This window comes from Malaclemys terrapin, chromosome 6 (genome assembly GCF_027887155.1).
Source record: "Malaclemys terrapin pileata isolate rMalTer1 chromosome 6, rMalTer1.hap1, whole genome shotgun sequence".
Taxonomy (NCBI): Eukaryota; Metazoa; Chordata; order Testudines; family Emydidae; genus Malaclemys; species Malaclemys terrapin.
The window spans coordinates 79,413,700-79,438,521 of NC_071510.1; the positions used below are offsets into that span (position 1 = coordinate 79,413,700).

Here is a 24,822-nt window from a genome sequence, read left to right on the forward strand (position 1 = left end):
TATATGGCAGAATGTGGGAACAGGGAAAAATTAGCGGGTGCTCCGCACCCACCAGCAGCCAAGCTCCCTCCTCCTCTTCCACCCCTCCAGCGTGCTGTGTCCCCACTCCTCCAGCGCTTCCCGCTCCCCGCCCACCGCCTAACAGCTGTTTGGCAGTGCTTAGGACATTCCTGGAGGGAGGGGAAGGAACGGATGCCGCACGCTCAGGGGTGGAGGTGGAGAAGAGGCAGGGTGGGGTCTTGGGGGAAGGAGGTGGAATGGGGGCGGGGCTGGAAAAGGCAGGTGGGGCAGTGACTTTGGGGAAGGGCTGGAATGGGGGTGGGGCGGGGCAGGGTCAAGCACCCACCGTGCAGAGGGGAAGTTGGCGCCTATGATGCGAATGTTCAGCATATCTGGAATGTAAATACCTTGCAATGCTGGCTACAAAAGTGCCATGGGAACGCCTGTTCTCACTTTCAGGTGACATTGTAAATAAGAAGCAGGCAGCATTATCTCCCATAAGTGTAAACAAACTTTTTTGTCTTAGCGATTGGCTGAACGAGACAAAGGACTGAGTGGACTTGTAAGCTCTAAAGTTTTACATTGTTTTGTTTTTGAGTGCAGTTATGTAACAAAAAAAATCTATATTTATAAGTTGCACTTTCATAATAAAGAGATTGCACTACAGTACTTCTATGAGATGAACTGCAAAATACTATTTCTTTTATCATTTTTACAGTGCAAGTATTTGTAATAAAAAACAGTACAAAGTGAGCACTGTACACTTTATATTCTGTGTTGTAATTGAAATCAATGTATTTGAAAATGTAGAAAAATATCCAAAAATATTTAATACATTTCAATTGGTATTCTATTGCTTAACAATATGATTAAAACTGCATTTAATCATGATTAATTTTTTTAATCAAGATTAATTAGAGTTAATCACATGAGTTAACTGAGATTAATCGAAAGTCCTAATAAAAAAACAACCATAAGCAAAAACACTGAAACTGAGTTGGTACATCGAAACTCCCACTTATCCTTTTGTGGCTGGATATCAGAGGAGAGTATGAAACAACAGCTGCTATTTTGAGGTCCCCTGCTAAAAATAGGCAAGATGAGTTTGAAATGTTCACTCTGAAGGTTTGATTTGCATGTAAGTAGACTACAAAGAACAAGTTCACAAAACAAACTTCAAAAATTCAACAAATTTATCCAGTTGTCAGAGATTCTAACTACAAATTGATTTTATTTTAAAAACTGATTTTTGAAACACTTAAAAAGTATTTTCCACCAGTTATAGAAATCATGTCTGACTTACATTACACAACACTCCAACCACGCTATACTTTATAAAAGGGTTTAATGAATGCATGCATGTCTGATACAATGATCAATAAATTTATTGAGTTCAAATTATTTACTGTTGTAAACATTTTACAAAAGCATTGTGATTTATCTGGATATACAATCCTTGATGGAAGAATTATTCAAACAGACAGAATCAATGGCACATTAAAAAATAAAGCTGACGAGACCCATTCTGCATATTCTCTTTGAACATAATTCCAGCAAGAGAAACAGCATGGTATAAAAAGTGTACAGCAAAAGATTGTTCCTACGATAATGTCAAATTCTTGAAACTGTAAATACAAATTAAAGTGGTTGAACAGTCAAAGTCATAATTGTAACCAGTCAAATTACAGTAAGAAACGTTTTCAATCCAGTTATACGTAGCTGTCAAAATAATGTGTTTCATTCCTTGTCAGTTGACTATAAATTCTTTTCCAGACAGCAAAACTTTGGCAAGGTGTTGAAAATGACTTTTAAAGTTCAAGACACAGTCACAGCATTTTCTTCGTGGAAGGTGATCTGTACATCAAGGCTCAGAGGTTGTGAAAATTGGTTCCATGTGGAAAAAAGTGCAAACATCCTGCACAGATAGCTTAAAAAGCTGCTGGTAGAAATATTCACCAACAGAATCTTTGTTTTCTTTTTGCATAGTTCACACATCACTGGGAATGTGAAAAAGGTGTGCTATTTTTGGCAAGAGCAAGAAGGAAGTGATATTGTGTGAGTTGCCATGTTGGGCATGCTGGATCCATGAAGAAGTCTAGGTAGAAGGCTGCTACCTGATGTTATTAGACACTGAATACTGATTTTGTTTTTGCTGAAGCAGTTCTGTAATAGCTAGAAGCTTCTTTAAGACATGCTGTAGAAAGAAAGTCAATAATAGTAATATTATGCACAAATAATTAGGAAAATATCACATCAGGAAACCACATTTTCTAGATACATTTCTATGTAAACTTCTTCATGAGACTTGCTTTTATACATTAGTGTGCACAGCTTTCTATTACACAGTTTAAAGTAAAATGAAAGAACTGATCAGACTCCTTGGTCTTTAAAGCAATGCCCTGAGCTGAAATGTGACTGTAAAAATAACATTTGATGTAGAGAGAGAAATACACCAACATTCTAAAGTTAAAATGTTTATTTTTTTTTTTTTAATTACAAACTTAAGCTCGGATATAAAAGTTGAGTTCTCTCCTCCTCAAACATCAGTGAAAAGGATTTTTTACGCTAAGATGAGTTCTTAGTTACCTCACAGATAAGAGCAGAATTTGGACAGGCAACTGAAACAATGCACATAAAGGATAAAATACAGTTTACTCTTTTGGGGGTTGGCTCCATGGGATTAACAGATGTAAAGACTGAATTTAGTTACTAAAATAACCAGATGCAACTGGAGCAATTATGCAGAAAAGGTGCAATTTTTACATATTCACTTTTCAAGGTAGAATTGTAGGTTACTACGGCAGAAAGTGGTCTGTAGCACTTAACTGAAAAGTCCTCAACTGCCTCATGCTGTGGTTCTCAAGTGCCAGGTCTTTTCCTGCCCCACCAGAAATAGGGGTTTAGAAAATTTTCCTTAAAGGAATTAAACTTCACTTACAGGAATACACACATATCAAAAAAGCTACAATAGCACATCCACAACCCTCAAATACTTCAGATTCTCTCCAAAAAGGTGTTTTAGTTTATTTTATGCTGCTTAAAGTAGTGTTCAAGAACAGGTGTCAAACTGACAACCATGTCCCCATGTCTATAGTCACACACACACACGCCCCAACACCATTTTAATGAAAGCTTCCCCAATCCCGCCTTATTAGTCATAAGACTGAGACCTCCAGTCCTATCTGGATCACCCTGAATAAGGCCATTGGACTATAACCTATGGACTAATTCTGAAAGAACTCTTTGCAACTACAAAGCTCACCATCTCTACTATAAATGTGATCTCATGTCTGTCCGTATATTTATCTTTTAACCAATACACTCTCACTTTTCTTTTTTAATACATTTTAGTTTAGTTAATAAGAATTGGCTGTAAGCATGTATTTGGGTAAGATCTGAAGTATTCGTTAACCTGGGAGATAATGTGTCCAATTGTTTGGGATCGGTAAACTTTCTTATATGATGAATAAGATTTTCAGTAATCCTCATCATATTTGACTTGGGTGTCTGGGGTGGAGGCCTAAGGCTAGGCTGCTTTAAGGGAAGTGTGTTGTTGGCCTCTGGGTAACCAGTAAGGTATTATAGAAGCTGTTTTTTGCTGGTTTGGTAAATCTAAGTTTTGAAATATTCACCAGCTTTGGGGATTGTCTGCCCCATTCTTTGCAGCTTTGTAACTTCAGCGTCACTCCCTGGGACCCCGGTCATAGCTGGCTATACACGTTAGTCAATATAGTGGATTGACTGAGTGACTTTTCTCATAGGCCACTGAAATTTGGTTTTAACCTGGACTGGATTTGAACTAGTGATATGGAAGTGAAGTATTTTCCAATTGTCTTTCACTAACAGCTTATATAGGGCACGAGAAGGCAGTACTTGGACTAATTAAATTACACTTTTCTGTACACTCCACTATAGCAGCCAGCAATACTTGTTTCATACAGTGTAGTAACTAGAATTGCCTAGTGGGGGAACTCTAACAATAAAAAGATTGCTCTTTGCAGTTAGTAGTCCAAAGACGAATACTGCTTGTTATCTGTGAAATTTGAGATGGCTCAGGGCAGTGAAAGTTAAAATGAATATTATATTATAATTATATTATTATTAGGGCTGTCAAGCAATTAAAAAAATTAATCATGATTAATTGCACTGTTAAACAATAATAGAATACCATTTAAATATTTTTGGATGTTTTCTACATTTTCAAATTTATTGATTTCAATTACAACATAGAATACAAAGTGTACAGTGCTCACTTTATATTTATTTTTATTACAAGTATTTGCACTGTAAAAAAACAAAAGAAATTGTATTTTTCAATTCACCAAATACAAGTAGTGTAGTGCAATCTCTATCACGAAAGTTGAATTTACAAATGTGGAATTATGTACAAAAAACCCTGCATTCAAAAACAAACGTAAAATTTTACAGCCTTCAAGTCCACTCAGTCCTACTTCTTGTTCAGCCAATCGCTCAGACAAACAAGTTTGTTTACATTTGCAGGAGATAATGCTGCCTGCTTCTTGTTTACAATGTCACCTGAAAGCGAGAACAGGCGTTCTCGTGGCACTGTTGTAGCTGGCGTCGCAAGATATTCACGTGGCAGATGCGCTAAAGATTCATACGTCCCTTCATGCTTCAACCACCATTCCAGGGGACACACGTCCATGCTATTGAGGAGTTCTGCTCGATAACAATTCAAAGCAGTGCAGACTGACACATGTTCATTTTCTTTATCTGAGTCAAATGCCACCAACAGAAGGTTGATTTTCTTTTTTGGTGGTTTGGGTTCTGTAGTTTCCGCATTGGAGTGTTGCTCTAAAAGCATGCTCCACACCTCGTCCCTCTCAGATTTTGGAAGGCACTTCAGATTCTTAAACCTTAAACCTGTAGCTATCTCTAGAAATCGCACATTGGTACCTTTTTTGCGTTTTGTGAAATCTGCAGTGAAAGAGTTCTTAAAATGAACAACATGTGGTGGGCCATCATCCGAGACTGCTATAACACGAAATATATGGCAGAATGCATCTAAAATAGAGCAGGGGACATCCAATTCTCCCCCCTAGGAATTCAGTCACAAGTTTAATTAACGCATAATTTTTTTAATGAACGTCATCAGCATGGAAGCATGGCCTCTGGAATGGTGGCTGAAGAGGCATACAAATGTTTAGCATATCTGGCACGTAAATTCCTACAAAAGTGCCTATTCTCACTTTCTGGTGATGTAAATAATAAGAGGGCAGCATTATCTCCTGTAAATGTAAACAAACTTTGTTTGTTTGTCTTAGCAATTGGATGAACAAAAAGTAGGACTGAGTGGACCTGTAGGCTCTGAAGTTTTACACAGTTTTGTTTTTGAGTGCAGTTATGTAACCAAAAAAAAAAAAATCTACATTTGTAAGTTGCACTTTCACGACAAAGAGATTACACTAAAGTACTTGTATGAGGTGAATTTAAAATACTATTTCTTTTATTTTTACAGTGCAAATATTTGTAATAAAAATAATATATATTTTGATTTTAATTACAACACAGAATATATTTGAAAATGTAGAAAAACATCCAAAATATTTAATAAATTTCAATTGGTATTCTATTGTTTAACAGTGTAATTAAAACTGCAATTAATTTTTTTAATCGTAATTATTTTTTTTAGTTAATTGCATGAGTTAACTGGGATTAATCAACAGCCCTAATTATTATAATTTATATTATATTATAAAGTTTAAGCAGAACAATTATTGAAGGTCCAGAGAGTTTTCTTACTGGAAAAGAAAAACTTGCATCTTTTGCTTTCAAAGATAATACAAACCACGAAACTGAAATGAAATAGCAGTTGAAAAGATAACAAACAACATTCACTTTTCTAAATAGAAAAAAAAAAGCATATACCATACTAGTAGCCCTCAGAACCTATCAGAGAGGGAAAACTGGTTTCTGGTAAGCAGGCCTCCTCCAGGCACTTAAAAGGCTTTTTGGTTTTGCTACAGAGCACTTCTAGCCATTTTGAGTGAACAGAATAGTATTTACCTTTAGAGCTACCTCATCCTCCTAACATTATACTGATGAAGTAACCTATCTAAAGCTATTTATCTTAACTCCTTAGTACAGAAGTATCAAATAAGTATTATTAAATTTGCATCAGTGCTTAGTGTAAAAAATTTCAACTATCTGAGATGGGGGCTTTCTGCTATAACAACTCTTACCTGCATTACGCCTCGCTCATTACTGAGCGTCCGAAGCTCATCTGAATGTGCCACACAAATCTCATGTAAGGCTGCTAGATCACGAGACAAGTCAGTTCTAGAATGCTCTGTAGTGTCTGGAAGTTCAGGTACATTCTTTAACAAGAATGATAAAAGTGTGTTTAGAATTCAAAAGTATTCATAAAATAGCAAAGAAAGTTCCATTACACTTCTCTCCACTAATCAACTGTATTGTGCAACACATTACTTTCAATACTGCAGGCAGTTGCATCATAACATTCATCATATTATTCTCAGTTAGCCAAGCTTTCTACTCATGCTCTGATACCAATTATTTGCCCTCACTCCACCAATATTATTATTTAGCTCTTTAAAAGATATCTGAATGTAGTTAGAGCCTACTCCTATATTGCATCCCCTGTACTTAATTGGAATGGCCACTCCAGTGTTGCTGATCACTAATGCACCAATTTCTCTTTCAGCTGAAAGGAAAATGATCTGGTGTTGCCATCTAGGCTACCTCTTTGAATTGGCTAGCAAGGGATTCTCTGGGTGGCATTTTCATGCTCTCTACCTCTTCCCCTCAAGCTAGATGATGCATCCATTTATTTAATTTTCTATATTCAAAGATAGCAACAGCAAAAATGGGAGAGCAGAAATTAACTGGCAAGTTAATGAAAACAGTGGTGGACCAGTATACAGTAATCAGATACCATTAAAATAATAAATCAGTGACTCAGTATCCCTTGTAAATAGCAATTTCTATTGACTATGTATCAAAAAAATAGTAAGAAGTATCTTCCAAAGTTACTTATTTAGGCTCCAATTCATGACAGCATCCCTATTCAGCAAAGCATTTAGGCACAAATTTTCATGCTTTCCTGAATCAATCCTCTAAAACTGAGATTCCTGAAAAGTAAAGTCTTACACGCACTGCTACTCCTGTTATAGCATTTGCATGGTATTAAGTTACATTGTTTGATTTAAAGTGATCTGTAAATCTCAATTCTCTTTAAACCTTGACAATTTAGAATAACGCATAGATTGTCTTAAATAGCCAGGTTAAGACAAACATTCAGCACCTTACTAACTTAAAATTCAACTTTTTTTCTTCTATTAGAGTCAGATTTGCTAACCTCCACAATGGATCCATGTTGCCATGTTACCTTACTCCTACAGGTAAGAGTAAGAGTTTTTGTTTTTTTTTTTTAAATATGGTTTTGCAAGATGTTGTTTTTGGTAAATCTTTGCACATTAAGTTAAGATCAGTGATCTGCCTTGTTTCTGAATATTGAGACCTTAAAGATAAGTTTTAAGTTAACAATATACCCTCTAACTAGGACATTTGAGACAATACTCAGAAGTTGCTGGATTTCAGAGGTATTTAATGAGAACCTTTAAGATTTGTTATTACATTATTCTTTGATATGTATAAATCTATATAACTTCTAGCTTAGATTGTAAAATTTATAACACTCTTACCCCAAGTTCATCTAAAAACATGATCATGCGATGTTTGTTACTCTTGATAAATGGATTTACCCCCTCCATGTAAGGCTCCTAAAATTTAAAAAGTATTATTAGAATAAATAGAACCAATTCAATCATATGTACCTACTTACAATAAACATTCAATAGTTTGTGGACCCTATGACTTTGCATATAATTTCAGAATGGATTGGGTTCACTTCCTATTTGTGCCTTAAATTCTCTAGTTGCTACTCAGGTCTGAACATTAAATAACTTTAATTTGCTGTTGCAGTTTTTGCACTCCAGATGTAGTCACAAGAGTTTGCTTGTAGATATATGTTGGCTGTGCTATATATGTTTGGAATTATTCAATTCTGAAACATGTTTCAGGCAATACCTACAAAACACAACAGCAATAAGAAATGTTTCATATCTGGGGACTAAATATCTTGTTTTTGTCCTTTTAAAAATGGTTAAATTTCAGATTACGTTTTTGTGTTAAAACAAGGGTGTATTAAAAAGGTCAAAACTGCTTGAAATCATCCTTCAACGTGTTAAGGTCCACAGATCCATTACAATGGTATTTCAGACCATTTGCAGTTTGGGAACTGAATCAGAATGGTCAGTTGCTTGCAACAGAAGACTGTCCCATCCCTTGAAGATTCCTCCATTGTTTTTGGGGACCCTAGCAACTCAGCCAGACCTCTCTGCTGCAGAGCTTTCCTGAGAGAAATTCCAAACTTTATTGAAAGTGACTAACGATTTAGCTCAATAATATGTCTAATTCTCAGCTGTGTTCCAAGGTTGCATTTGCCTTTGGAGAGACTGTCCCCTCAGTGGCTTTTGCAGTGGCTAGTTGTGAGCTAGACCAGGAAAGCCAAAGGCAAAAAAGAAAGGTTTGTATTTCCTGCTTCATTCCCTTCTCGAGTGTCTCACTGGGGAGCTCAGATGGCTCTGTCCAATTTACTCCAACCTTCAGCCCAGTCTAGACAGGGTCACTTAGTTTCCTCCCCGGGCAGAAAAGGAGCTAGGTATGTTAGTGAGGCTGACTCTGTTGAGCAAGATGCAGGAGCAGCCTCAGCAAGCCAGTCCTCATGCTCCCTGGAAAGAAACAATAGAGGGATTGGGATTTTCTGCCACACCTAAAAGATAAGTAAACTATTTGGCTGTTGCTGCCTCTGCAAGTTGCCATACCCTAACTATCGGGCTATTGTTCCCAGCTGCTGCTGTGGGTCACCATGCTCTTAGGTCCAAGATATTTTTCCCAGCTTCTACGGCAGGTTACTATGCCTCAACTAGCTTTACCTTCTCCTCCAGCAGCTACCTGTGCAATGACAAGAGAGACAGCAACCCATATGCAGAAAAACAATCAGACAATTAGGAGCCTTTTGGCTGACCTTTTTTTTCCTTCTTTCTATACCCCTGGCCTCCATTTTATAAGGCCAGAAAGTTCCTCAGTGCACACCTGTCCATATTCAACCTGGTGTCACTATTAAAGGTGAAAGTGACTATCTTCCCTGTATTCAGGGACTCAGTGTTTCTCAGAGGGGAGGTTTACACATGAGAGAGTGTCTCCTTCACAGGCAGGAATCACTTGAGCCTCTTCTTTGGGCATGAAAATAAGTGGCCTCAAAACCAAACAGAGAAAACAAACAAACAAACAAAAGAACCATCATCTGATACACTAAGTTCCTCCCAAGCTTTCAGGAACAATGACAACATGAACGGACAATACTGTAAGCGTGGTCCCACTCAGCCTTAAATATTTCATAGACTAACAGCTTCAACCTGAAAAAGACAGTGGGATAACCAATCTATCTCATGTAGGTATGTAGGGTTCTGGGCCCTGAAGTCAGACCATAAGGTAAATCAGTTCCTAGCTCTCTTAGTGATATGATGGAACTTTATGGAAAACTGAAGGTATTCAGCATCACTGGAAAAGTTGATTTACAATCCTGGCTCTTGCCAATAATATAGAAATGAATACTGGTCATATAACAAGTTGAAGCAGTCCTGAAGTAAAACAAGAGTCAATATCACTCCACAAGTGGTAGCTAGAGTAAGTGTGTCTGCCATGCTGTCTCCCCTCCCTCCATTTATGCTGCCTTGTAGAGTGTGAGGCTACATTAACAACAATATGTTAACCCTTGAATTAGCACTTGGCTGAGCCCTCATCATTTAGCCAGTAAAGCATTCCCTGGGAAATATCCCACCCTCTTATTTCACCACCTCAACCAAGCTTCACAATCATCATTGCTATGTACAGTATTAAATTGTTTGTTTAAAACTTATACTGTGTGTGTGTGTGTATGTGTATATATATATATAATGACAAAGTTCCTCCTCTATCTTGGGTCCTGCGCTTATTGGCGGATTTTCTTGCCTCAGAGATTCACCATGTGGGTTGGGGAACAGCCCAGAGACCTTCCCCTCTGGAAGAACCCACAGTCCAGGTCAATTGGGAGGTTTGGGGGGAACCCGGGCCCGCCCTCTACTCCGGGTTCCAGCCCAGGGCCCTGTGGACTGCAGCTGTCTACAGTGCCTCCTGTAACAGCTGCATGACAGCTACAACTCCCTGGGCTACTTCCCCATGGCCTCCTCCAAACACCTTCCTTATTCTCACCACAGGACCTTCCTCCTGGTGTGTGATAACGCTTGTGCTCCTCAGTCCTCCAGCAGCACATCCTCTCACTCTCAGCTCCTTGCGCCTCTTGCTCCCAGCTCCTCACACTCGCCCTACAAACTGAAGTGAGCTCCTTTTAAAACCCAGGTACCCTGATTAGCCTGCCTTAATTGATTCTAGCAGCTTCTTCTTAATTGGCTCCAGGTGTCCTAATTAGCCTGCCTGCCTGAACTGGTTCTAGCAGGTTCCTGATTACTCTAGTGCAACCCCTGCTCTGGTCACTTAGGGAACAGAAAACTACTCATCCAGTGACCAGTATATTTGCCCTCTACCAGACTCCTGTACCCCACTGGTCTGGGTCTTTCACAATATAGTCTTTTGTCTGGTGAAAAAAGCTTCCCCGGAACTTAACCCCGGAACTTAACCCCGCCCTCATTTACATTAATTCTTATGGGGAAATTGGATTCACTTAACATCTTTTCATTTAAAGTCGCATTTTTCAGGAACATAACTACATTAAGTGAGGAATTACTGTATATGAAAGTATCCAAGCAAAAAGCTCAAGTCATTGTATTATAATGCAATTAGCACACTCAAGAAAAGGAAGGTGTGTGTGTGTGTGTGTGTGTGTGTGTGTGTGTGTGTGTGTGTGTGTGTGTGTGTAACAAATCCCAACATTAACTGCTTCCTTAGGACAACAATCCTACAATGCCACAGAGCATGACATTAGAACCTCATTCTCATTACAGAACTGTCCAGACTGAAACTCTGCAGGAGGTATCATACTTTCTATCCAATAGCATTAAACCTCCAATAGCTACTATCTCCAATCAGATGAGTTTTGAAGTCGGGAGCTTTCTTGGAGGCGATTCAGTACTGTGCTTTTAATTCAGACAAATAGTCCTCACAACTGTCATTACAGTCATTTACAAAGTAAATTCAAGAAATATTTTCCCTTCTGTCAAGTATAAAAAGCCAGTCTTTCGCAGCATTGAATCTCTGGACAGAGAAGGCATGTCTCCTGTGTTGAGATCTGCTAGGCAGCTACGTGGCCATCAATAAATAAATTCACCAATGTTCTACTTATTGGTCAAGTCAATCTTTTAGCCAATGCCATTTATTGGCAGAAGGCTTCTCCGGACCTAGTATCCAGGGGGAGATGGAAAATACATAATATAACCTATTTTGGATGTCCATGTTTAAAAGATGATCCCACTTCCCAACCCTGAAGCACACTACTGTGAAAATCCCATTGTAATGGATCTGTAGACTTTAGCACAATAAAGTATAGGAAAATTTCTGTTCTCACCTGAAAAATTCCTTTCTTTGAGTAATAAAGTCCAAAGATCCAGTCTGCCCTGGAGCCAATTTGACATCCAGAGCAAACATGGAAATTGCCATACGAAGATGTGGGTTTGTTTTCATTAGGGAAAATGTCTCACATTCTGTAGTAGAAGCTGTCATGCCTTCTCCTCAAACTATAGTTAACCCAATCTGTAATTTACAAAAGCAGAGCTAATTATCCTAGTTGTGGAAATGGTCTCCAGTGAAGGGAACTTTAGCAGGCAGAGCACTCCTCTGCTGCCAGTGATGGACAAGATTGCTCCTGCCCCCACCGCCAGAAGCAGAAGGAAGGACAATTGTAACGGATCTGTAGACCTTAGCACAATTAAGAAAGGAAATGCTCACAGAACAGAAACCAAAAGAACCAACCAAAAGATGAATATAAGAGGCTTACATGAAACACTCCACTTCTCATGGGACTTATGATCGGAACATATCAAGAGGGAGACTTGCAGTCTCTCCCCCTAAATTTAGTTAAGATTTGTAGTGAGCACTTCTGACATACACTATGCAAGCAAAGCTTTTTGTAAAAATCAGCACCTCCAGAAAGAAGGAAATTGATTTGCTTCTGAAATCATCTCAATGGAATCACTTGCTTGCTTTTGGGAACAAAGATTTTATACATCTGAAATATTTTATAACTGGGGTTAAGTTTTCATTCCATGTGGACCAAACTAACATTACAATACACCTGATTAATTGGAGAACCATTGATTTTAGGACTTGTTTCACCTATGCTATATATAGCAGAAATTTTACATTCTTTAATTATAGTTTAACTATACATAGTCACCTTAGCTCCAAACTCAACCAGATTTGCTAAGTTCTGCACAGACTTGGCGACCAGCGTCAGTGTTCTTGCAGCAGTGGAAGAAGGAGAATCTGAGAGAAACACATATCACAGCTGATTTCAATTGAAACTACAATTAAAATCTTGTATGGTTAGTCACGCCAAAATATTAATTTTCTATTCAATACTCAAAGAGTGATCCTGGTATTACAACCAAAATAAAGATGCAGTTTTATTACAAACAGAGTTGCATAGGAACAGGGGCATGAAAGGAAATCAGTGTGGCATTTTCACACCAGACTTCCTACAACAGCTATATGCATCCGAAGAAGTGGGCTGTAGTCCACGAAAGCTTATGCTCTAATAAATTTGTTAGTCTCTAAGGTGCCACAAGTACTCCTGTTCTTCTTTTTGCGGATACAGACTAACATGGCTGTTACTCTGAAACCTACAACAGTGGATAGTTTTTTCTACCTGTGGGAGGAAAATCCCACCATCCTTGGATACACTCCTCACATACTCAAATGAAAAAGTAGTGGTTTTTAAAAAGGCTGCTAGAGATGAACATTAAGGCTTTGTGTGTTAAGTAAAAAACAAAAAACTTCCATAAAAATTGGAAGTTTTCTTTACAGCAGGATGGTGCTTCATCATCAGACTAATGAATGTTTTTCAGTTCAAGAATATACCTAAAGAGAATGACGACACTGGAGCTCTTTATTTTACATCCACATGCAAGTGATCCTGCAGTGTCATGTAACTCTGGCTACTAATTTATATTTTAAATAAAAAAAGTACTAACCATGCCCATTTCCTTTCAATGGAAAAAAGAACACAAGCTAGACATCATATATCAACTTAATTTTTATCTGTCAATCTGTACAGTAAACATATACAGGCTAATCAAAAGGCAAGAATTCATGTGCTGAAGATATATCTCAAGCAGCTAGGATTTCTTTGTGCCCATCCCATTGCCAGAAATGGGACACGGTGAAAATGTTAGTACCAGGAGATGGTTATTAGTAGAGAGCCAGCTCTGCTATAATTAAAGTTGAATATCACTTTGTTTAAATGGGACTATTCTAAAGGCTATTCTATATGACAGTACTTATTCAGAGATTGTCATGTAATTTGCAGTACATCCTGGGGGTGCTGCAAAGTATTAGTAGTCCAAAGTTGGGGTCTCCTGAGCAAGGGATTCCTGATGTACTGTTCCCTAAAAAAAACTATTTTAAAATGAAATTCTTGTAGCTTTCCACACACACCTGGGGCTCAAATATGGCTCTAATCGTCCCACAGCTAATTTCACTCAGTTGGCCTTTTTCTCAGCTAGTGCACAGTACTACTTGCTCTCTGCCTGCAGTCTGTTTTTTGGAAGTTTTGCCCCAAGACCAAAATTTCTAGTTTTTAAATTGCTCTAAAATCCATATGCAGAGTCTCATTTTACTTCAGAAATACTGTCAAAAAATTAGCATTGATTAAATAAGGGAAGATGAAAGACAGTTATAACATAATCATGTTTCCTGAACAACGGAACTCAGTGTGATCAAAAGAAATCAAGTCCCTAGATCATTTGGTCAAGTGTTCCCGATATTCAATCATCCTAACAGGAACTGTTCATAACATTTATTCTTTTGTTGTTGTTGCTGCTGCAGCAGAGTGAAGGGATGTAGTGGGAAGAGAGTTTAGAGTAGTGAAGGGGAATGAGGGGTGTATGTCAGAGCAGGGCACATGGAGGTTGAAAGGAGGGATTAGGATTGGGCAGAATACAGGAAGAGGGGTTTGGGGCTGCAGTAAAGGGAAGGGGGATTGAGATAAATAGGGAGGGTGATAGGAGAGGGAGATTGGGAGGGAAGGCATGTGGTGGGAGTGCTTTAGGTATGGAAGACAATGAGTCCTTCTCCCTGACCTCCATGTATGAACTAGGATCAGGGGGTTCCCTGACTCACTGGCAGGAATGAACACCTCTCCCTGCACCCTCTTCCTATGGGTGAGCCAGGAACAGGGGCCTTGCCAACTCACATGTTCTGTTCTAAAGTGTTCTGTAGCATTTGTAGAGTTGTAGTATGTGTGTTGTTGGTGGACTGAGGCACCACAGAAGGTTGCATCTTGGGGGTGGCATGTATCTCAAACTCCAAAAGCCAGGAAATTCAAAGCGTAAGTTTACTCACTCCCCACATTTTGGAAGGGAATGAGACAACTCTATGTTTCTGGGCATTTAATTATGAAACAAAATTAAAATACTATTTGAAGGCAAAACAAAAGTTTAAGTAATTTGTGATTGTTACTAGACTAGGGGTTCTCAAACTGTGGGTCGGGACCCCAAAGTGGGTCGCGACTCCATTTTAATGGGGTCACCAGGATTGTCTTAGACTTGCTGGGGCCTGGGCCCCACCTCCCACAGCCTAAGCCTAAGCCCCACCGCCTGGCGCCCAAGCCGAAGGCCAAGGGCTTCAGCTCTCAGCGGCGGGGCTCAGGCTACAGTCCCCTTACATGGTGCTCAAGCCTTGGGCTTTGGCCTCCCCACCTGGAGCGATGGGGCTGGGGCTTGGGCTTTGCCGCCACCCCTCTCCCCACCCAACCTGGGGCAGCAGGGCTCAGGCTTTGGTCCCCCTCCTGGGGTCATGCAGTAATTTTTGTTGTCAGAAGGGAGTTGCGGTGCAATGAAGTTTGAGGATCCCTGTACTAGACCAATCATGTTCAGATCGAACAATATATCAATTAGAGAGCAGGGCATATTTTACAGGCTCTTAAAACAAGAGACTGTGGTTAAGCCAGAAACATAGACTTTATCATCTACTTCTGCTGTATAATAGAAATTTAACCATGAGAATGATAACAAAAAGACCGATCCAGCCAATTAAAATAGTTTTTTGGCCAAACAGTGTTCAAAGCCATGTAGCAACATGAAACATTAAGGATATAATTCAGCAAGAATGGCCAATAGTCTGTCCTGAAAGATATAGTGAGTACAGTGACATATTAAGGTAACCCATTTCAACGATTGTACCATTACCACATATTCAAAGTCTGAAGTGCATAGTCACCTGAGATGATATTGAACATCCTTGGGTTCAGGATAGCAGGACAAATCAGTCGGAGAAAAACAAAGCCACTGAAAGGGGAGAAAAGTGTTTTATTCAATAATTAAGTTTTTGTATTTAGCGTAAAATTGTATATTCATTTAAGGTGGTGTGGAAAGAGTAATCTCTTTAAAACAGTTTAACTAGTCATTTTAGATGCTGTGAATATGTTTGTTAATTAAGAATATCTTGCTATTATCACACCTGCAGTGAAGACTGGTCTTGCTCTTATGCTGGGCCAGGTCTATGTCCTTGTGCATGGGTTTTTGAGCTCCCGATGCTTGTTTGGGGAAAACACATGACTAAGGCAGGCAGCACCTTCCAAAGTACAAAATGGCCTTTAGCCATGAAAGTCTGGCTTTCCAGTCCAATGCTGAGTATTTCAGCTCAGTATTGGTCAGTTCAGCACCCAAGTAAATCAGTAGTGGCATTGAGTATTCTGGAACATTATCATCGGTGTACTCGGTCTTTCTTATGGCCATCACTGCTTCAACCACCAAACTTTCGTTTGGCCGATGGAAGAAATGCAGTGTTGCCCTCTCTACATTGTCAGATGACGCCCTACATTAAGTTGATTCTCCCTGGTCCACTTTGCAGCCCAAGATCTTAAGTCCAAGGTCAAACAATGGAGGAAAAATAGAGCTGCTAATCAAAACTACTAAGTCCTTAGACATTCCTCCCAAGGTATTCCTTAGTCCCTCTACTATTGGGTCCCTACTGATGCAGCCTAACTTTTTTCCCCCCCCCCCCCAGTTTTGGTTCTAGTTTTTCAACCACTCCGAATGTTTCTGCTATTGTCCATACCAATTTGTTTTTCTAAATTACAAGCAAGCAACTGAGCTCCTCTGAAACATAATGAACTGGCAAATCTGACAAGAACAAATGCTGCATTTCCTAGGACAGTTCTCTTTGCAGCAATATGGAAAAGGAATCCTTTTCCTAATGTCTCCCTTCAGCCCTACATTTCTCTGCCTTAAATCCCAGAGTTTAATAAAGAATGCAGCAGTAAAAAAGAGGTCTCAGTCAGAAGTATTAAAATGGATCTGAAAACACAGAACTTCCTTTAGATTTAAGTCAGCACTTAACAAACACACAAATGGTTGAGATTTGTGACCTTTGCAGCCAGACTGAGATTTACACTTCTGCAGCCATCTGGCTAGCAAAGAACAGGGTACTGCGAACAGCTGCTTTCATATATTTTTTAATCAGAAGATAAGTAATCATTTTTCTTTCACATTCTAAACCACAGAGCTTTCCCCTTAAGTTTGCCATCTTGATCAGTTACCCCAAAGCACATTAAAGGTGCTAATGTGTTAGCGCACAGGCAGAGAAATTAAACATCTGTGCAAAACTATTGTTGTGCCTGTTTTAACCCTTGGAGACAGTGGATTTTATACATCCTGATAAACAATCATTTGCCTGGCAGTTTAGAAAATGCCTTGTAAAATTTAAGCAATAACAAGACTATAATGAATCTGTGTGTTTGATTAAGAAACTATCTTTTGTATTTTACAGTCATAAGCGGACCAGTCTTAAATAGACTGCACTGCATTACTACACAGCCTACTGAGAGGTAGTAAGTTAATTTTCTGATATTCACAAACATTAACACAATAGAATGATACTTTTCATATCCAGCTATAGGATATTTTCCTCTTTAAATACATGAAAAGGAAAGTAACACAACAATCTGAATGTACTTGCATTTTGTTGCATTATTTGGAAGTTTTAAAATCCAATATTCAAGGCCATATTTGCCTCTTGCCTACACCATTTTACAACAGCATCGCTACAGTGACTTCATCTAAAATCAGGCCCTCAATCCTTAGCTTAAGCATTGTGCTTAGATATTACAATGGTCTTAGATAATGTTATGCATTACAGATGCTGAACTGGCATTGCAAGCCAAACTACCTAGCGTGCTAACAATGCGTGTCACTTCCTCAATATAAGACCTTTTCTTTCTGAACTTTTATAACATGCAAACAAATGAAATAACAAGCAGCTTACCTAACAACTCTGGTTCTCATTGTGGTATTGGTTGGCCACTTGTGTTGGACAGACTTCTGCAAACACCCATAAATATATCTCAATGTCCTGTCAAAATAGTAGAGTTAACAGCCTTGACACATTAAGCAATTTTAAATATTTATTTGCCATAATATATGGTAGGAACTGTGCACTTACAAATACTGTAGAAAGCCTTTCACCAACATAAGGTTACCTTCTGTCTATACTTTGTATAGGTACTTCATCAGCATTTGTATCATTGCTTTCAAGTAGGGCTTCATTTTGTCAAAAAACAAATGGGATTGACTAAAGACTCATTTTTTTAATTCTTATTTGTTTGTGTTTCCTGTCCATTAAAAAAAATTAATTATATGAAAGGTTTAATTTGGTGAATGGAACTTCCATTTAAATTCAATGGGACATACAGATTTGCTTAAAAGTAATCATATCAGGATGTTAGCCTTCTCCCAAAAAGAACACCTGAGAACAAAGTGTGGTGTTCCAGGCAAATACTTCCAGTCTGTTACCAAGATGGCAGCTGAAACTATAACGAACACAAAAGAAAAATTTCAGTGGTATCTGACCATGGATAAATACAGGACCCTGCTTATGATTTATTAATTGTTAGTGATGCAGTAAACTAATAAACTGATTAAAGAAGATAAAAAGCACATAATGCTGACAACTTTAGATAAGTTGATTTACAATTAAACCATGGAGTAAGTGCAGGATTTTAAATTTGAAGTAGAACTTGTGTTATGACTATCTTGATTCTAAATTAGTAGTGTCAAAAGGCCAAAACTACACCTCTTATTTAAACTTTCAGCACTGGTGATCAGTACAGATGTTTTCATAGTAAAAGTGTCATCTCACCAGAGCCACAAAGTTTTTAGTGATGCCATAATGTCCCCTTTTTCAGCAGGAAGAGGTGGGAAAAAGGTTGTGTTCAATTCAGCCACTTTATAATTGGTCTCTAGTTTCTAGTCCCACCACAGCAGCCTGAGAATCCCTGTCTCCATGATGGGAACACACAATTTTGCCACTTGTATCCCTCCTCACCCCTAATCAGTTTTTTCCTTAATAGTTATGATGGTACTCTTCCTCAATAAGGAAGGAAGAAAAAAGTTACCACTGTTTAATAGCTAATTCATGCACAAGCTGGCAGGAGGCACTTGTGCAGCAAATAGAATTTAACCCTTAGCATATACTGTTTTGCTTTTTCCTGTCACGCAGAAGCAATGTGATATGTGCTCAGACACAGCCCCAAAAACTGAGGAAATTAATCTTACAAAATAATAGATGAGCAGAGGACATGCTGCTACACCAATTTTTGTAAGAAACAATGCTAGTTATGCAAAATGGAATTTCTGATTGAATTTGAACAGCTATTTATACAAAGCACTAACTTACGGAGGCAATATTTCTGCAGCCATGAATATTTTCTCCACCAATTCAGAAAGTATGCTTAGCAGATGAGTTAAGTTAGTGTTCACGTCTTCATTTTTTTCTAACTTTGAAGGATTTAGCTACAAAAAAGAAAAATCCGCAGGTTAAATGAAGTTTCTTTTCCAAAATACCAACAAACAGATTTAGACACCTACAAGATTAAACAAACATTACGATTTAAGGCATGGTGGTAAAGCGTTGTGCTGCCGTACATAAGCCTCAGGGCTGTGGAGCCTCTTGGGACTTATGCTTCAATGCTGGCAGGCAAACAAAAATGTGGAGAGGCAACACTCGAGTTCTAACAGTGTGTGCACAATGCTAAGTGTAAAAACATTCAATATTCATTTTTTTAACTCAAAATTTATTTTAATTCATTGGGGATGGGTTCACTCACTATTTAAGTCACTGGGTGAAAAGAGGAAATTAGTAGGGTAGGTTTAAATAAACTTGCACTGATAAGCTAAAAATCAGTAAATAATTCAATGACATTTTAAATAAAAACTTACTTCAAAAATCGACTAATCACTCCTTGAATTGACTGGAAATTCTCAAAATTAGGAGAGAGATGAGCTATCGCCTTAGAATAACCTATAATCTATTATGAAAGAACAATTGCTCCAATTTTTAAAAAAGTTCATAAAATTTACATTAAAAAGCAGAGCTGTACACATTTTTCAAATACATTTTTAGGAAGAGTACCAAATATAGAAAACATTTTCATGAGAAGTTCTATTTCTAATGTAATCAGAATTTAGTTTCAGAAAGATTAACATTCCCTTAAAGCTAGTAATTTAGACAAAATATGGAACTGAACAATCACTACCTAATAATCTTTTCTTCAACTAAGCTAAGTGTTTCAGAACGTAAGATGTATCCAAGTTCTCACCTCACAAGACTGCTTGCTTTCCATTATCTTTAAAATGGAGTCTTTCAGCGCATGATGAACAAAACTTGTTGCTGTAGCTTTCATATACTGTTCCATAAGGGTGCTTGCCAGCGTGGTAGCACGAAATAAGGTTGTAGCTTCATCTGAAGAAATAATATTTTGCCATTATGAAATAAATATGTAACTTCAATTCATTTTAAAGGATGAATGGAGGAGGAAGAAAAAAATTTCCACATGCAAGTGTTATGCACACCTAATAGCTGGATTTACTCACAAAGTGGGAAAAATAGGTGCTGGACTATAATTTTCTCTCCAACATTTTAGTAAATGAAATTCAGAATTAACATATTTGTACTGTACCTTCCATGCTTATTTCCCTGTCATTTAGTGTCCGTAAGAGCAATGACTCAAGCTTTTCATGAAGAAAAATCTTCAGTAAAATGCCAGCCAGTAGTGTTCGGTCCTGTCCACATACATGTGATAAGGCATTGACTACATGCAGCTCCTTCTGTAGTATCAGCTAAAAAGAAAAATTAAACCTTGTAACATTAAGAATTCTAGTATACCACAGCTTCAGACAAACTGACAAGAGGAGCCTATTCCTGCGAAGATACCACTATATATTGCTTGGTGAGCAGTGCATTAGCAATTTCATAAAGGGTATATAATTAAGATCAGCCTCGAAATACCAAACACATTAGCCTTCATACGCTGTTAAACTGCCAGGCCTGACAATTACATTAATTTAATGGGTTATATTTGAAATGTTTTAATTTTGCATGTTAAATAACTTTCAAGGAAAATTAAACTGTCAAAGTAACTTAATACCTCTTTAAACTCACTGTACTCGTCTTCTGGCATGATTTTCTCCATAGAATATCGTGCTCGGACACGCAAAGATCCAGGTTCAATACCCTTTAATGGTATGTGGGAACTCAGCTGAAACCATTCATCTGTTGCATGTCCTTTCTGTAACCGGTTTAACTGACAACGCATAAACACTTAAAGAAAAACATTGTTCAGAGTAAGTTACTTGCAGCAAGGATGGCACTAGTATTAAATATAAAATATTAATAAGTGTACTTATTTCATTCACTGCATTTTACTATAAGTTTATGAATAAAACAAAAGTTAGAATTTCAAACTTCTACTCAGGCAATTTACACCTTTAATAAACCCCTGTAGATGGAGTCTAAGTAAGAGTAATACTTAGAATGTGTTACCAGTTCAAAGCACTATATAGACATTAACAAATTCATGCGTATCCATATAAAAGGGGGAGACAGAAAGGAGAAGTGAATTGCTCAAGGTTACACAGTGAATCAGTGAGTTAGAATTACAACTCTGGACCTCCTGATTCTCAACCCTGTGCTCATTCCTCCACACTGTTCAGTCTCACATTACCTTACTTAGTTGTTAGGAAGGACAAACTTTCTCAAAAACAAAATCAGCATAACACAATGGATGTCACACATCTAATCTTTATTATTTTTAGGATTAAATTAAAAATTCATTTAAAACCAGGCTGAGGTGCTAAAGTTAGAAAACTATATTTTTTAATAAAAGAAATAAGACACTTCACACTAAGTGTTTCTCTTCAGGTAACCATTGTGGCCCCCAGTTTCTATGATTTCATCCAGATTATTTACATCTGTATCATAGTAATATCTTGTAACCCTAATCAAGGATCAGAGTCCCACCATGCTAAGCACTATAATCAGTGAAGACAAAGGGGTCCCTTCCCACATGTGTCTGACAGCCTAGGTGAATGTCAAAAGTCAGTCCAAGAATGGCAAAATCATTAAAAGGTGAAAGAATGAGTCTCTGTACAGTACCTAGCACAATGGCCTTGGTCCATGACTGGGGCTTTTAGGCACTATCTTAATATGAATAATAAATTATACCACCACCTAAGAAGTCATGCAAGGAACATAGCTAATCAATAGAACTAAAACAGAACAATGACCTTTACCAGTCCATCCACTGCTAGTCACACCCCGCAGCAACTAACTCCTTGACCTGGCAGCTTGGTAGAAAGATGCAGCACCTTTCCTACTGGCTGATTACTTCAAGAATGAGTGTTGGCTGTCCTGAAAAGGCAATTCCTCACTGACAGGCCTCAAGAGACACTAGGTGGAGGTAACATCCTACATAAACACTCCTGTGATGTTTTAAGAGGCATAGCCCAAGTTTCAAGTCATGCCTGGACCTTCCATGTAGGTGTCTGTTTCTTTTTCTCTCTCATTATGGGATGTCTATTTTTCCACTGTAAGCACCTCAGGAAACATACTTGTCATCTTACTTCTCTGCCAAACATCATGTATATAGATGGTGCTATGTAACGTAAGTAATAATAATAATCACAGGCCGTCAACTTGCCTCATTTTTGAAGCACTAGGTCTTTTAACATATCAAGGTAACAGGACAGAATACTATCACCTCCACTTTGGGACCTTCCAGTTGCAATGCTAGTATTCACTGGCCTTGATATGGGCTGATATGGAATAATCCATTTATCCAACTCAGGCAAGTAATGGATGAGATGTTTCATCTTCTAGTTGGCTAGTTGCCTGCTGCGAGCGTGAATGGGTTGATCTCTTTGAGCTAGGTAAGCACAATCCTCTATTTACATGAATCTTGGATTTTCAAGAATATTTTCTCCCCAAGTGCAGAGTCTAAATTTTAATGTCTTCACAAGTCATTTATGCAGTTTGGTTCAATATTAATTTTTTTGTTTTGCTGATGCATTATTATTGTCAGGTGAAGTGTACAGGCACATTACCTTACTTGATCGGAACAGTGAGGTAATAAGGCTTTACTCTGAAGTTTCTCATTTTTCTTTTGATTGTGGTAGAATTTCCAAGCTAGAACATCTCCCCAGCTCAAACTTTAAATACTACAGCCCTGATGCTTAGACTTAAAATCCAAGTGAACGACATGACCAGAGGGACTGCAGAGCAGTTGCTCTCTATCACAGAATATGTGTTAATTAGCTTTAAAGGAAAATAAACGTATCCTACCTAGCAACAATTGCTAAGAATGGTGCGATTTGTAGAGACCGTACTGGACACTGTACTGAACAACAGGCTACTTTTAGTCAAATGGAAATGTATTCCTTTCCAGTCTATCCTTTTATGATGAAACATTAACAGTTGATTTTTCTACACATAAAAATAGTGTATGCCATCTTCATCCAAGTGAAAACACAAGATGACAGTTATTTTGAATGATTTGTATATCTAGCTCTCTAAATAGTTCATCTGCTACTGAGCTTATTCCTGACCTGAAGTTATCATCTTTCGATGATAATCCTTGCCAAAAGCAATTATCACAGAACATTGTAGCTTTCTGTGGGGAACAAGCAGAAGCAGATGAAGTTTAGCAACACATTTTATTTGTTTAGATTTTTAAAGCATCAATAAGGAACTCTTTACTTTTTTTTTTTTTAAGCCAGCCATATGTTTACACACATACATATAGATTTTAAACACAAATTGGTGTCAGAAAAATACAGAAAATATGTATTGAATAAACAGAACTGTTCCCCAATCCAATGTTTTGCAAAATGATTTATGAATACACTACAGGCTCTTTAAATGCGAACATAATTATGAAATTGTGTGTAATGAATATTCATAATGTGCAAACTCCAAAAACAAACACAAAAATAAATATTAAAATGCTATTCTGAAACAACCCTTGTGTTTACACTCACCTTTTGACACATACTGTTGTGCCTTATGGCAAGAGAATTAAAACAGTGAAAAAATTGCATCAGTTTCCTAGCCTTGTAACTTCCAATAGTTCAAGGTAAGGGGCCAGATCTTGGCCCCTCAGTCTGATTTCACTGCTGGAAAAACATTCTTAACTAGTTGACTGGGGAAAACACAAATGGAATAGAACCAGCAGTACATAACTGCTACACTCTAGCGTAGGGAGCATTTTAGTGGAATGACTGAGGGAAAGTGAGGTGATAAGAGCACCGCTGCCCTCCAGTGATTCCTAGACTCCAGAATGGCTGCCTGGCAGCTTGGCACAAAGTGTGAGAGAGAGACTGAAAGCTTCTTTGGGAAAATACGTTTATACTGCACATAGTAAGTGCGTAATAAGGGGGAATTACTTAGTGGTAATGTGAGGTAAGATAGTCTCCTATTCTCCATCCTAAATAAAAGCACAAGTATGCTATAAGAGACCACCTACCAGGAAGCAAAAAAGACTGTCAATCATCCTGTCTTACATAAGGAGAGGTTCTACTCACCTCTCTGAGGTTAGATACTTCCTCCTTTCCCTAAAAAGAGGGAAGAGAAGACTACAGAAAACCAAATTACCTTTAAAGAAGTTTCACATGTTGAGAGTCATCCCTTCAGCAGTTCGCCTAGCAGTCAGGGATATGGTCTGGGTAAAGAATACCCTGTCAGTTACTGATAAGACTATCATCCTTTTCTGTGAAAGGAGATATATACGGGAAAAGGGCAATATAGAAAATTATCTCTACTAGAGGAGAGAAAGGGGAAAGTGGCTTATAGGTGATTTGAGTTATGGGACAGAATTCACTGGAGTCAGATTTTTTTTGCTTTTATTTCTCACAAATAGCTGCTCTTTATCATGGAGGACAGCAGCCTGTTACTTTTCTCACTATTCCAACATCATATCCATGCTCTAAGAGACAGCGTGGAAATGCCACCTTACCTGTTGGGTGGGCCTCAAAGGAGACATCCAAAGATTCCTCCAGAAGGTGAATTATAGCATTCACAACTCAGGTAATCTATTATTGCCCGAACAACATTGCTAAGGTCCAAAAAAGGACCTTGAACATCAACTCAAAGTGGGTACCTGTGATTTCCTGAGAGACTCAGAGAAGCATTCACCTAGTTGTCACAGAAATCAGGAGCAAAGCCATAGACTCAGTGGGAAGTGAAGACTTTTAATTAAGGGTCACCCCCTGGGAATCTACCATAGAGACATCTGCC

General features: G+C 38.2%; 1 protein-coding gene across 1 annotated transcript in view; it reads right to left on the reverse strand.

Annotated features, from left to right (window-relative positions):
- Nucleotides 1-1,328: 1,328 nt before the first annotated feature.
- The window catches only part of RASA1 (RAS p21 protein activator 1), a 108,824-nt gene continuing 85,330 nt past the window's right edge, over nt 1,329-24,822 (reverse strand). Inside the window, exons 16-25 of the mRNA XM_054031735.1 lie at nt 20,681-20,853; nt 20,213-20,372; nt 19,853-19,995; nt 18,931-19,046; nt 17,521-17,607; nt 15,475-15,542; nt 12,434-12,522; nt 7,686-7,763; nt 6,204-6,338; nt 1,329-2,194 (exon numbers count right to left, since the gene is read on the reverse strand). Of these exons, the coding sequence (XP_053887710.1) occupies nt 2,111-2,194; nt 6,204-6,338; nt 7,686-7,763; nt 12,434-12,522; nt 15,475-15,542; nt 17,521-17,607; nt 18,931-19,046; nt 19,853-19,995; nt 20,213-20,372; nt 20,681-20,853 (1,133 nt within the window). The 3' untranslated portion in view covers nt 1,329-2,110. The remainder of the gene's footprint in view (nt 2,195-6,203; nt 6,339-7,685; nt 7,764-12,433; nt 12,523-15,474; nt 15,543-17,520; nt 17,608-18,930; nt 19,047-19,852; nt 19,996-20,212; nt 20,373-20,680; nt 20,854-24,822) is intronic.